This window comes from Arachis ipaensis, chromosome B9 (assembly GCF_059453495.1).
Source record: "Arachis ipaensis isolate K30076 ecotype BB chromosome B9, ASM5945349v1, whole genome shotgun sequence".
Lineage (NCBI taxonomy): Eukaryota > Viridiplantae > Streptophyta > Magnoliopsida > Fabales > Fabaceae > Arachis > Arachis ipaensis.
In genome coordinates, this window is record NC_142444.1 from 84,452,927 (window position 1) to 84,466,106 (window position 13,180).

General features: G+C 33.0%; 1 protein-coding gene across 1 annotated transcript; it reads right to left on the bottom strand.

The window, feature by feature from the left end:
• Nucleotides 1-8,270: 8,270 nt before the first annotated feature.
• On the bottom strand, nt 8,271-13,180 carry LOC107618239 (protein WVD2-like 2). Its single transcript, XM_016320249.3, has 7 exons — nt 12,835-13,180; nt 10,972-11,413; nt 10,328-10,416; nt 10,006-10,096; nt 9,841-9,912; nt 9,506-9,616; nt 8,271-9,105 (listed from the first exon to the last, which is right to left on the bottom strand). The coding sequence occupies exons 2-7, from the start codon at nt 11,407-11,409 to the stop codon at nt 8,761-8,763; spliced, it is 1,146 nt and encodes a 381-aa protein (XP_016175735.1). The 5' UTR covers nt 11,410-11,413; nt 12,835-13,180; the 3' UTR covers nt 8,271-8,760.

Sequence of the window (13,180 nt, forward strand, 5' to 3'; positions counted from 1 at the left end):
GTTATTGCTTTACACCACACTGCCAGAGTCTGGTAAAAAACTTACTAATCACCGAAAATTTTTGCGATGGGCTTTTGCTTTGCCAACCAAGCCTTATGGTAACTTACAGTGTAGTTGAACTTGGATTAAACTTCTACAATAAAATATTTCACCTTTATAGTGGGTTTGCTTCAACCAATAACCTGATAGCATCTACAATCGTGTTTGAGTCTAACTTGGTATGTGTAACAACCTAGTTTTCGGGTACACAAGATCTTTTCTGAGGATATGGATTTTTCTGAAAGATCAGTGAAGGGAACATCTTTTCTATATCATCAAGCACCTCAATCTACATCATCATCATGTCATCACTAAGCAACGACCTCTTTTGAGGCAAGCTCGACAACGCAGTCGCGAAGAACCTAGTTTTTGAACCGCATCGGTTAGGAGCTTTTGATTCTGGTTTCTGTAAATAGTCTCAGTTTAACGAACTGGACTTGATTCCTGAGAGAAGAGAGATAATAATATAATATTATCATAAAATTAGTACTAGAAGCTACCTGAATGATATTATAATATTACCTGGTCTGTTTTACTTAAAAACAGGAGATTGATTTGACCGGGTTCACAATTTACTGGTGCAGATTAGTATCAGCACTCTCGCATGACTTTAGCAATGCTAATGCCCCATCATACATGTTTTATTCTCATATGATATATGTTACTAGTTTCATTTATGCTAGTAGCTCAGAAAAGAATTTTTAGAGATATTTTTACATGTGTTCCGATACATATAGTTTTAGTAGTTATACATCGGAGATATTTTAATATTATTTTAACCACCTCTCAAGCCAACCAATCACAGCTCTCCCCTCACCCCCAAGACCTCCAAGGCTGTCTCATTTCTTCATTGTGGAAAAAAATCTCTAAGAGAGAAAAGAGAGAAAGTTCTTGGTTCATAAATCTTCAAAGCTTCATTTCTTTTGAACTAAAACTTAAATCAAAATTTCAATCCGACCAAAATAATCATCTCTTCTTTCTCTACAAAACCATATAACATATCAAGACCAAAAATAAGGTGAGATGGATGTTCCCTTCCCCTTTGAATTCAGTTTTTGATGAGTGGATATTTTATACACTTTTTAGCATTATAACTACGTTTTTCACAACGAATTAGGCTCATATATTAAATAATAGATAATAATTAGGAAGACAAGTTGGTAGCACTCAGTTTTTGGTATGGTCTAGAGATACTGAAAATTGGATCGTTACAATTTGGTATCAGAGCAGTTCATTCCCAGTAGAGCCTGGGGAGTGGATCGACTACGCTTCATTGTATACTCTATTTTGTGTCTCATACTATTAGGGTATCTTTAAGATACATTTGGCATGAATGTCTATGAATGCTCATTTTGGGAATGTTCGTGCTTAACTTGAGATATTAAGATTGATCACCTTAATATTGATTGTTTGGTGCGGATAAGACCTCAATGACTGTGAATAGGCATAGTTTAATTGAGTTTCAAATGACGAATTGATCTAAGACACAACTATCTTCATAGATGTTATGATCTCCATGGCTATGATTATGTCAGATTTGGGTGCTGTAAAGAATGGACCGATCTCTTCATCAGGATAGCTTGAAGGAAATAGACTGCTTGAAGATGAATTCTACACGTGGCTGAAATTTTGAAGGCAAAATTTTTTTTTAGGAGGGTAGAATGTAACAACCTAGTTTTTGGGTATACAAGATCTTTTCTGAAGATACGGAGTTTTTCGGAAGATCAGTGAAGGGAACATCTCTGCTATATCATCAAGCACCTCAATCTACATCATCATCATGTCATCACTAAGCAGGGACCTCTTTTGAGGCAAGCTCGACAACGAAGTCTCAAAGAACCTAATTTTTGAACAGCATTGGTTAGGAGCTTTTGATTCTGGTTTCTGTAAATAGTCTCAGTTTGACGAACCGGACTCGATTCATGAGAGAAGAGAGATAATAATATAATATTATCATAATATTAGTACTAGAAGCTGCCTGAATGATATTATAATATCACCTGGTCTATTTTAGTTAAAAACAGGAGATCGATTTAACCGGGTTCACAGTTTACTGGTGCAGATTAGCACCAGCACTCTCGGATGACTTTACCAATGCTAATGCCTCATCATACATGTTCTATTCTCATATGGTATATGTTACTATTGTCATTTTTGCTAGTAGCTCAGATAAGAATTTTTAAAGATATTTTTACGTGTTCTGATACATCTAGTTTTAGTAGTTATACACTGGAGACATTTTAATATTATTTTAACCACCTCCCAAGCCAACCAATCACAGCTCTTCCCTCACCCCCAAGACCCCCAAGGCTGTCTTATTTCTTCATTGTGGCTGAAAATCTCCAAGAGAGAAAAGAGAGAAAGTTCTTGGTTCATAAATCTTCAAAACTTGATTTCTTATGAACTAAAACTCAAATCAAAATTCCAATTCGACCAAAATGATCATCTCTTCTTTCTCTACAAAACCATGTAATATATCAAGGCTGAAAATAAGGTGAGATGGCTGTTTTCTTTCCCTTTGAATTCGGTTTTCAAGGAAACATGCTTAAACATGTCTTTTCCTGATGTTCTTCCTTAGATCTCTTGCTTAGCTTGACTTGTGGGCCAAATATCTTCAATTTTCAGCACGTTTAAGGTGAGGAATTGCTTCCTAACATGTTTATTAAGGTTAAGTTAGTTAGGATTTTAGGGATTTAAAGTTGTTCTTGATGTGATTTAGGAGGAAAAAGTGCTTAAAGAACACCCTAAGGGGCAACCAAATTTTGAGCAGCAAATCAAGGTAGGGTTTAGTAAAATTAATCTTGATTAATTGTATTTGAGTTGTGTGATTATGATATGGTTTGGCTATGCTTGAAATTGATTGTTTATATGAGTGATTCTTGTTGAAATTTTGGTGAAAAATTGATGATATTCAAGCTATGATTGCATGTTCTTGTGGCTGCTGGAATTTTGAACCCTAACCCTTAAATTGGGGTTGATTTTGTGTTAAAATCAAGTAGAAAATATGGGGCTTTAGTGCCTGCCATTTTATTATGAATTATGGTAAAAATCGATTACTAAAAAGATTGAAAAACGGGTGAAAACAAAGAAAGAATCTGAAGAATTTACGAAGAACACTTTGAGTGTGGTGAAGAACAATGAAGAACAAATTTCTGATCCAAAAAAGGGCAAGGAAGTAAATATTTTGGTGTTTGGGGGGATATTTTGTAATTTGCAAAAGTTAGGGTGGTTAAAGTAGAAATATTAAAAGTTACGGGTGGTAAAAAGTGAATTTATAAAGTTAAAGGTAAAAAGAAGGCAATTTTTGAAAATTCAATGATAAAATAAAAAATAATATTTAATTAAAAATAATAAAATAATGCGAAAAAAGCAGTTTTTCGTAAAAGCTTTAGAAAGACAAGTTTAAGCTCAGAATCTCGTAATTACCTTCACAAAATACTTAGGGAGTGGTAATAACATATTAGTGAGGCAAAGACAAAAGAAAAGGTAAAAAGTTGAAGAAAAGATAAAAATCAAAGAAGTCGGTAAAGTTTTAATGACAGAAACAAATGGGGATTAGTGAACAAACTAGGAGCAGCATAGTTAGTATTTGAGTTGTGCCTAGGGTTAGGTATAATATGAAAAGTTAAACTGTTTTAGTATAGACTTAATGAACCTATACTTAGGACTGGTTAACTATTCATACCGAAATTTACATAAACTATAAATACATACGTTAAACAGAAAAACTAGAGCAGGGTAAAGAGACAAAGAGAACAGAGTAATATGATAAAGAGATTAGAGAACAAGCAGAAGGCATGTTGAAAGGTCATTTGTTGTATTAAGGCAACTTTAGAGATATTTGTATGTTCATCTGTTGCATTAAGGCAGTCAGATAGATGGTGGTGCGACCATCTAGAACGCTTTCCTGGCATACTTAGCTACATTGCTATTCTGTAAGTCAGAGGACTCTTACAGAGGTATCAAGAACACACATAACTAGCATATGCTCCTGTAAGTCAAAGGACTCTTACAATGTGTGTGTGAAGTCAAAGGACTCTTACAGTGAGTGTGTTGGGCAGATATAAATTAACTAGCTCCGCCCTGCAAGTCAAAGGACTCTCACGATGGGTATTTCCAATAGAAAAGCCTTACCTGGTCAAAGGAGTTCGGGTAACATTGAGAGCGGGTATGTAACCGACAAATGAGCTCATTACCTGCACTAGGGATAGACATGCATCATACTTGGTTGTGCTCTTCCTCTGTTATGATTGTTGTATGAATGTATGCTTTCTTTGTTTGTATTCTATTCTCTGTGTCTATGTTTTATTTTCTTGTATTCTTCTCTTTGTTTTCTGCTTTCTGTGTTCTCTTTTTTCCCTATTTATCTATATCTTCTATTTACTGCCTCTCTGTATTCTGCTATTTGTCTGCTAAACAACATAGAATTAATGAACTTAACTAATAACCCTGACCTTACTAAGAACTCTCCAATTCTTACCGCTTCTCTCTCCCTTCCCCTTCCAGATGGAAGCAAGAGTATCCTCCCGTAGTCCTTTGATGATCGTTTTGCAAAAGGGTTCTACTCTGGTAGTCTTCTGAGTCTAGAGCGAGATTTGTTTTCTATTTATACGTATATACCGTGAGATCAGCCAATGTCTACACCCCGTTTATCTACAAACTTTAGCCTAAGGCCTCCGTATGATGTTACTGTTATGTAGCCCCTTAATGAAATACTAGAGAGACGCCTTTTGATGACGTATGATTGTGCAGAGGAGTAGTAGATGATCTTCTGCCTTTTTGATGACTTTCCACCTGACTTGAGTTTTGAAGACCTAGAACGTAATTTCCCTCGCTTTGTAGTTTAGAGGGATTAGGTGAGTATATAGTATAGGCTAGTCTGGGCACCAGCGTAGGAGCTTCTTGAACAGGTCAGGGCCTCGGAGGTTGTAAGTATATATATAAGTATATAGTTATTATCTAGCTATATCTAGAGGTGTCCTAACTAAGATCTATGCTTTGATAACGGCTGGATTACTGAATTTTGTTAACTGCTTGAAATGTATATGTGTATAAAAGTGTGGTTGTTTATAACTGTTTTATCTGCTATTCTTTGTGAATTAATTATGAATGGTTCTATTTATTGATCTAAGCGTTTTGAAAAACAAAGTACCTTGAAAAATAACTACATTTTTAACAATGAATCAGGCTCATATATTAAATAATAGATAATAATTAGGAAGACAAGTTGGTAGCACTCAGTTTTCAGTATGATCTAGACATACTGAAAATTGGGTCGTTACAATTTGGTATTAGAGCAATTCGTTCCCAGTAGAGCTTGGGGAGTGAATTGACTATGCTTCATTGCATACTCTGTTGTGTGTCTCATGCTGTTAGGATATCTTTAAGATACATTTGGCATGAATGTCAATGAGTCCTCATTTTGGAAATATTCGTGCTTAACTTGAGATATTAAGATTGATCACCTTAATATTGATTGTTTGGTGCGGATAAGATCTCAATGACTGTGAATAGGCATAGTTTAAACTCAAAATATTAATTATTCAATTTAAATGATATAACTTTTTATTATTTTTCTATTACCAGAACTTTAATTTCAAATTATATAAAATAATCAATTATAGTAAAATTACACAAAAATATAAATTAACTTAAACTCAAAGTATTTATAAAATCATTTTAATCATTTTTAATAGATTATTTTCTAAAAATAGAAAACTCGAATTAAATCATAAATTGTTCATAATAGAAGTTACTTAAATTAAATTACACAATTCTTTCTTATTTTTCAATTACCGAAATTATAATTTCAATTATACCAAATATCCAATTATAATAAAGATTATATAAAATCCTAATTAATTAAAACACAAATTATTATGAAAATTACATATAATTTCTAATTATTTTAAAATTCAAAATATCATAAAATTTTATTTAATTATTTTTAGTAAAATAATTTTCTTAAAATAAAATCTTTAACAAATATAATAAATCATATATAACTAATTATTTAATTTTACAAAAACTTGGGTTGTTACACCTTGCTCGTGGAGGCGCTTGCACGACCCATGGAGAAGTTGTGCACAGCCCGTGAAGAACATCACAAACCATGCCAATGAACTCTTTCCCTTCCTCCAATCGCTGGTGACTAAGGAGTAACTTGGAGACTCTTCGAAGGACGACGAATCGGTAGAGAATGCCAAAACGGGAGAAACGGTGTGAAATGGCAATGAATGAGTGAAAATGGAAAAAATGGTAGAATGATGGACACTCGGGTTCGATGGGCATGAAAATGGAGTAAAAATCAAAGTATAGTTTGAGAGAGACACAAACATATTTACGGGATTCATTTTGGCAGTTACCACTTTAAATTTTTTATTTTGGGTAGAAGACGGTCGAATCAGAAAGTTTTGAGAGAGATATAAAACACATGCTGGTTTCAACCGACTGAGAATAGCGCGTTATTTCCATCCGCTCTGCAAAAAAGAAAATGGATTTTGTACCAAACATATGTATATGTATCGTAGTTGGTAGTTGGTAAACTACATATTTTATTGGTAAAACAGACTTTCTCTTTTCGATATATATAAACTCATGCTGAAATGTTGACAAATGTTAGTTGGTGCCAACGATCTATTTTGAAACGCTCCTAACAAGATGGAGTTGCTGTTATTGGTTGACACTAGTCAGTTTTTCTGTTTACTACTTTATTTATCCCAAAAAGGAAGTCACAATTTAAATTAAAGAAAAAAGTGTGGCTGTCCTTACCATCTATAATGCACGGATATGGAATACGACACGACAGAGACACGTAAATACACGAATTTTAAAATTTTATAAGATACGAGGACACAATATATATATATATATATATATATATATATATATATATATAATATAAAGTATTTTAAATAAATTACAAAGATATTTTGATATTTTATTGATATTAAAATATAAAATAATTGTTTAACTATTTTTAATGTCTTTATTTAATGATATAAGTATTTAAAATATTTTTTATTTTAATAAAATAATAATATACATTATTTTTAAACTCATTTCAAGAATATATATTAAGAATAAGGCTGGATACGCTGACACGTGATGGTATTTAGATGTCTTCAAGTGTGTCCAGAGAATCATTTTTTATTTTTTATTAAAACATTATTGGATATAGCAGATATGCACGTCGATGAGTGTCGTGTCCAAAATATATCTGATACGTGAACATAACAACTCAGCAAAGTATTCGTGCTTCATAGTTACTAATCAATGATGCCACCCAAAAAAAAGTGTTATTTTTATTAAACACTTTTTGTTGAGTAAAGAATAGTGTCTTTCCTGTTAGCTAAATAAGTTTTAATTTTTATTTTATTATATTTTATATTAATTATTTAAATATAACTTACTAATGAGGTTAATTACTTTTTTAAAAGGATACATATATTCTTTTTACAAAAAGAGAAACAAAATAAAAAAAATTAAAACCTATAATCTGCTACTTTATTTATTACCTCTGACAACAAATTATTTTTTTAAAAATCGATACTCTCCCGAAAGAGTTTTCTAAATATGTTAGTGAACGTGAAATATGTTCTAAGAAATTATATTCTCCGGAATATTATGCCCAAAAATATTATTTAAAAATAAAAAAAAAAAAAAACACTTTTCTTTATTGCTACAAATGGTAGGAAAGTAATTTTAGTATTCTCACTAATAAATTAGATACATTTGTTTTATTATATATATTTTTGAAAATAGATTTTTAATTTCTAAAATAAATAAATAATCTTAATATCAATAAAACGATAAAACTTTGACAAGCAATATAATAATTAAAGGATATAACAGTGATTTTATACATTAGCTTTTATTCCTTTAATTTTGATGCATTGACATATAAAATATTTTACACAGTCATACAATCAATATCCATTTTTTTGGATTATCATTCACATAATCAATGTAAAAAAAATTATTTTTACTAATATAATATCGTATAAATTGTACATATAAAACTACTTTGCAATTTGCATGACATTGCATTAAAATTAAATTTTAAAACGCCAAACGAATATAGTTGACAATTTCCAAAAATACATTAAAATTTCTTGAAACAAACACCCACTAAAAGATATAAAAACAATATTTAAAAGTTTTTCAATTCAAAAACATACATCCCAATGAAATTTAAACAAAAAGAACGTCAACAAAATGCAAGTCAATTATGAAAACAAAAGAGGAAAAAGTCCATATTTTTTGACAAAAATTACATGATCCCTACAATAAATCCCCCCCCCCCCCCCTTAAACAGCTTCTGTTAAACACCCAACAGGACACATGATGTGGCACTCAGATAATAAAATACTAAAACCGTATAATAACATCCCTAAATCTAGCCCTACACAAAGATATATTATATTTAATGTAACATTTCTCCCGGGGACTAGTCTGGGGAACATACTCAACATTTTGGTACAGACATAATGACATCAATAACTCTATCATTATATATGGCATGATGATGATGCGTGTGTACCAATATAACTTACAAAACATATACAACAGCAAGTTAAAACAAACCACAAAAAAGAAATCAGTCAGTCCGGATGAAAAGAAAATAGGACCACATCTCTTTGCAAACATCTCTACGAAGGAAAATGAAGGCTATTTTCCTCTCAACTGGGTGGTCAGTTGAAACCCTTTTGAAGCTCATCATCATGATTGGACCGATATGTCGGCATTTGCCTGCTCAGAGATGATCTTAGGTGGAGCTGTCACTGCCGGCTCGGGGGTAACCTTGGGGGGAGCTGTTGCTGCTGCTGGTGTTGCCTTTTCCTTGACCACTTTTGATCTTTCTTTGGCTTTGCTTGCACCGAAGCTGTTGTGGCGAATGTGTTGATCCTTGGTCTTTGGAGTGAGAGGGCTGTTCGTTCCAGCTTTCATGTGACTTCCTGTGCTGTGGCGTGCTCCTCGACTGCATACTTCAGGGGATGAATTCACAGCATCACCAAAGCTCCTTCTGCGGTTCAGTTTCGGTGACTTCGGGCGAGTCAGAGGCAGCTGCCGTCAAAGGGAACAGAATAGATAAATTTGTATCAATTTTACAAATTTAGCTTTTTTTTCTCTTCTGATTGGAAAGATCAGAAAAGGAATTTGTAAGGGTAAGTGAGTTTAATTTTGGAGGGAAAGAGACAAAAAAGAACGGTAGCCAGTCCCTTCCCCCTTTCTTCCTCCCACCCATAATCAAAACTAGCAACCAGACCCTAAGTAAAAAATAAATTTCGTATTTTTGTTGTCTGTCTCTAAAATGATTATACAAGATAGTACGAAGAACAACATAACCAAATTTAAATATTTATGCTCCAATGCAATTTTGCATGATATATCAAATATTTTTAGTGGCAGTTTCTTATTCATCCTGAAAAGTAGGGAACAACATGCGCAAAAGAACGAAGAATACCTTCTTGAGTTCAGTCTTAGGTGGAGGCCCCTCATAATAGAAACTTGGAACTGGATTTGCCTTAATCACCAAGTTCTTCCTCAACTGCTTGATTGCTGCTTCTTGCTCTTCCTATTAGAGATTATTAAACAGAATCGAAGTTATTTAATCAGTTTAACATACAAAACATAACATGGAAACCGTAACATTAAACGATCCATGTATCTAGCATGGGCAAAAGAAAAGGGTCAAAGGATAAGAATTTCCTAGTAAGAGAAGAACAGAAGAGTGTTAAAAAAAAAGCAGAGAGAAATAAAAACAAAATAACAAAGTGAAAAAAGTAAAGACCAGTGTACCTTTAGCCTCGCCTCATACTGGCTTTTTTCTTCTTGAAGAGCTCGCTGCTTCTCCTCCAACTTCATATAAAACTGGATAGGAAAAATTAAAATCATAACATTAACTTGGAATTCCATCTGTTTCACTAATATTACATCAGAATTAACTTGATGGCAAATCAATACCTCCCTCCGTTTCTCTGCACGCTGGGAGCTTCTAAATGTAGGTGCAGAACCAACAGTCACCTTAGATCTAGCAGTGCGCATTGATATAATACTAATGCTTGTGGTTAGGGAACAAACAACAGAATTACAGCCATGTCAAGTCATATGCAGCTAAAACCGGCTATTTACCAGGTACAAAAATCCAAATAGTTTCTTATTTAAATTAAAAAAAAAAAAAAGAAGTGCGGCAGATTCTAAGGACCTTATTTATAATATCTTAACTTGCTATAATCAGAAAAGTAAAAAATAAAAAATCACCAAAATGATATAGTTTAGAGGATACGAGGAAGCAATAGACCAATTGTCTTCATCATCATGATACTTCTTATGATCATGTGGCAAGGGCTTAATTGATGAAAATGTTGAATTTGTCTGAAAAGAGGAGACATTTTTTAATGTCAGTGACCACACACACACACACACACACACACAATAATAACATTTTTTTATTGGGTCTGCAAACAAAGCATATAAATAGAGTCTGTTAACATAAAATCTAAACCTATTGAGGAACATTTCCATACAAAATCCCATTATGAATTTAGCTGGCATAATATTATGTGATTCTGAAGATTGGTTGAATTTGAAATTAATATAGTGCATATTAAACCTAATATCTCCTTACCCTATGTATGCATCCAATTGTTTAATTAGTGGCAATAAGTTATCACCATTTGGATTTGGTAATTTGGTTAATGAGGTTATGTGTTTAAATGGCAAAAGAAAGGAAAATAAATTTCTAGTCAGAGAAGGACACCACTTCCAAAACAAGAATGTAGTAAAAAAATAATATTCTAGTTGTTTTACTCTCTAATGTCTTCATGTACCACTAGGTTGTTCTCATAATATTTACCTATTTATGTGGTTCATACGTCAATTTCAAAAAGCAATGGTACAACAAGCAAGACCATTATCCATTTTGATTACCTGTGAATTCTTTGATGAGACAGGCGAGTGCATGGTGTTAGCATTTGGTGGTGAATTCAAACCATTTGAGGCAGCTTCAGTTTCAACAATATCCGTGTAGGATCCATGCTTTTCATTGTCCAGATCTGATAGCTTTGCAGTAGGTGGGATTGACATTTTGTTCTCACCAGTCGTCTGTATTTCAGACTTTTCAATCTCCTCAGGCATGTCAGCATCTCCATTTGTGGCATTAGCATTCAAAACATCCTTCTCATGATATTTCTGATCAAAAGAATTAGCTTCAGTATGTTCTTTTACCCCATGATCCTTTGCTTGAACCTTAGATATTGAGATTCTAGGGGCAATGCGCACTTTGTCATTTGTACTGCCGTCTGAAGATGGTGAAACACCATTTGGCTTCTTGTCGACAAATTGTATTCCTGAAACTTCTCTTCCCATGATACTGCATGAATGTGCATGATTATTAGCTTGAAAAAATAAGAAATCATGGAGAAAAAATATAGATTGCTATTTGCTATAAAAGAAATAAAACTTCTTAACTTTTGGGTCAATCTAGTACAACACCTTCTAAACCAATTTAGAAACAGCTAATTTGACACTTGTTCCTCTTAAACAATGTCTCATATTTGAGCACCACAAGAACAACAACACAACAAAACTATGTCCCACTAGGTGGACCTGTATTCAAGTATTGTGAAGGGGAAAATAAAAACTATCATTGCAATCGGTGAGCTTTCCTCCATAGTAGACCGACTAAACTTACTGATGGGGAAAATGAAAGGAAGAATAAAAAAATGGGGTAAGATAAGAGTCTTCACAGATCCAGGGACTACCCAGTCCAAAGAAAAAAAATGCAACTTCATTAACAGAAGTTTATTTTTATTTTGTGTGATTTTAGCCATTTAAGCAATCAGTCAACAACCTCGAAATAACCCTTGAACTGATTTTTCTATTCTTAGAGAAAGAATAAACTTTAGGTCTGAATCTGTTATGACGCAAACCAAGAGAAAGAGAAAAGGGTAAAAGGGCCACTTGAAGCTAAGATTCTACAGAATAACTGCAGTTCTTAAATCGCCATGAAATTTCACATAAGGAGCCAATAAAAATTAAGAAACCACATCAACATTATCTAAATATAAAAGCAGAGAAATAGAAAAAACATCTACACGTATAATGTAGAATAATAAAGTGTATAAAAAAAAAACTAACGTTTAGATGGAATATAAATAGAGATTCAAAAGGCTTAATTCATACAACAAAATCCAACATTTTATTGAGCTCCAGAAGACACTTGAATCAAAAGAAAAAGCTCAAAATTTAACCTTGTTAAGATCAAGGGGAAGCTATCCTAAACCCACAACCCAAAAAAGAAAAAAAAAAATCAACCACAAAAATAGCATAAACAGGTCAAAATTTGTGAACTCACAGAATATGGCAAAAAAGAGAAAGAATGTGCAAAAAGCAAAAGCACTAACAAGATTGAATTCCCCTTTTGACCCACTACCCACACACCAAAATTTTGAAACTAAAAATAAGAGAAGGAAAAGAAAAAAAAGACTAAAATTTGGCGCTTATACCCTTAAAAGAAGGTGGGTTCCCTGAAGCTAGCACTGTTTGGTAAGCACAAAAAACAAAAAAAAAAATAGAAAAAAAAACAACGAATCTGAACTCAGAAGAGATCAAAACATGCTGATATCAAAAATCATAAAAACAAACACAGAAGAAAAAGATAAATGAAAATAGCAGAGATCTCCAAATTAGCACATAGCTAAAAATGCTAAATAAGCTGGTTGAGGCAAAAGATCAAACACCTACATTGCAATAATAAAAAAATGACAAAAAAGAAAAACCAAAGAGAGAAACCTGGCTCAAAGTTGTGGACTTGATCTCACAAGATCTCAAAAGAAGTGAAGGACTCTTCTCCTCTTCCTTCTCCTTCTCCTTCTTCTTATTCTCTTTCTTCTCTTTCTCTCTCTTTGTGGCTGTGTTGCTTCTTCTTGTGTTTTGTTTTGTTGCGGTGAACTGTGATGGTGCCAAATACAAACAAAATCCAAACTTTATGTATCAATATTCGCTTGCTTTAGGGGATGTTATCAAAATCCGTTTTTTTTTTTTCCCTGTTTCCCCTTTCTCTGATGTGTTTTTCTTCGTTGGTTTTCTGGTTATATTTATAGAACGGTTTTTCGGGTTCTTTTTTAACGGCGGTTTT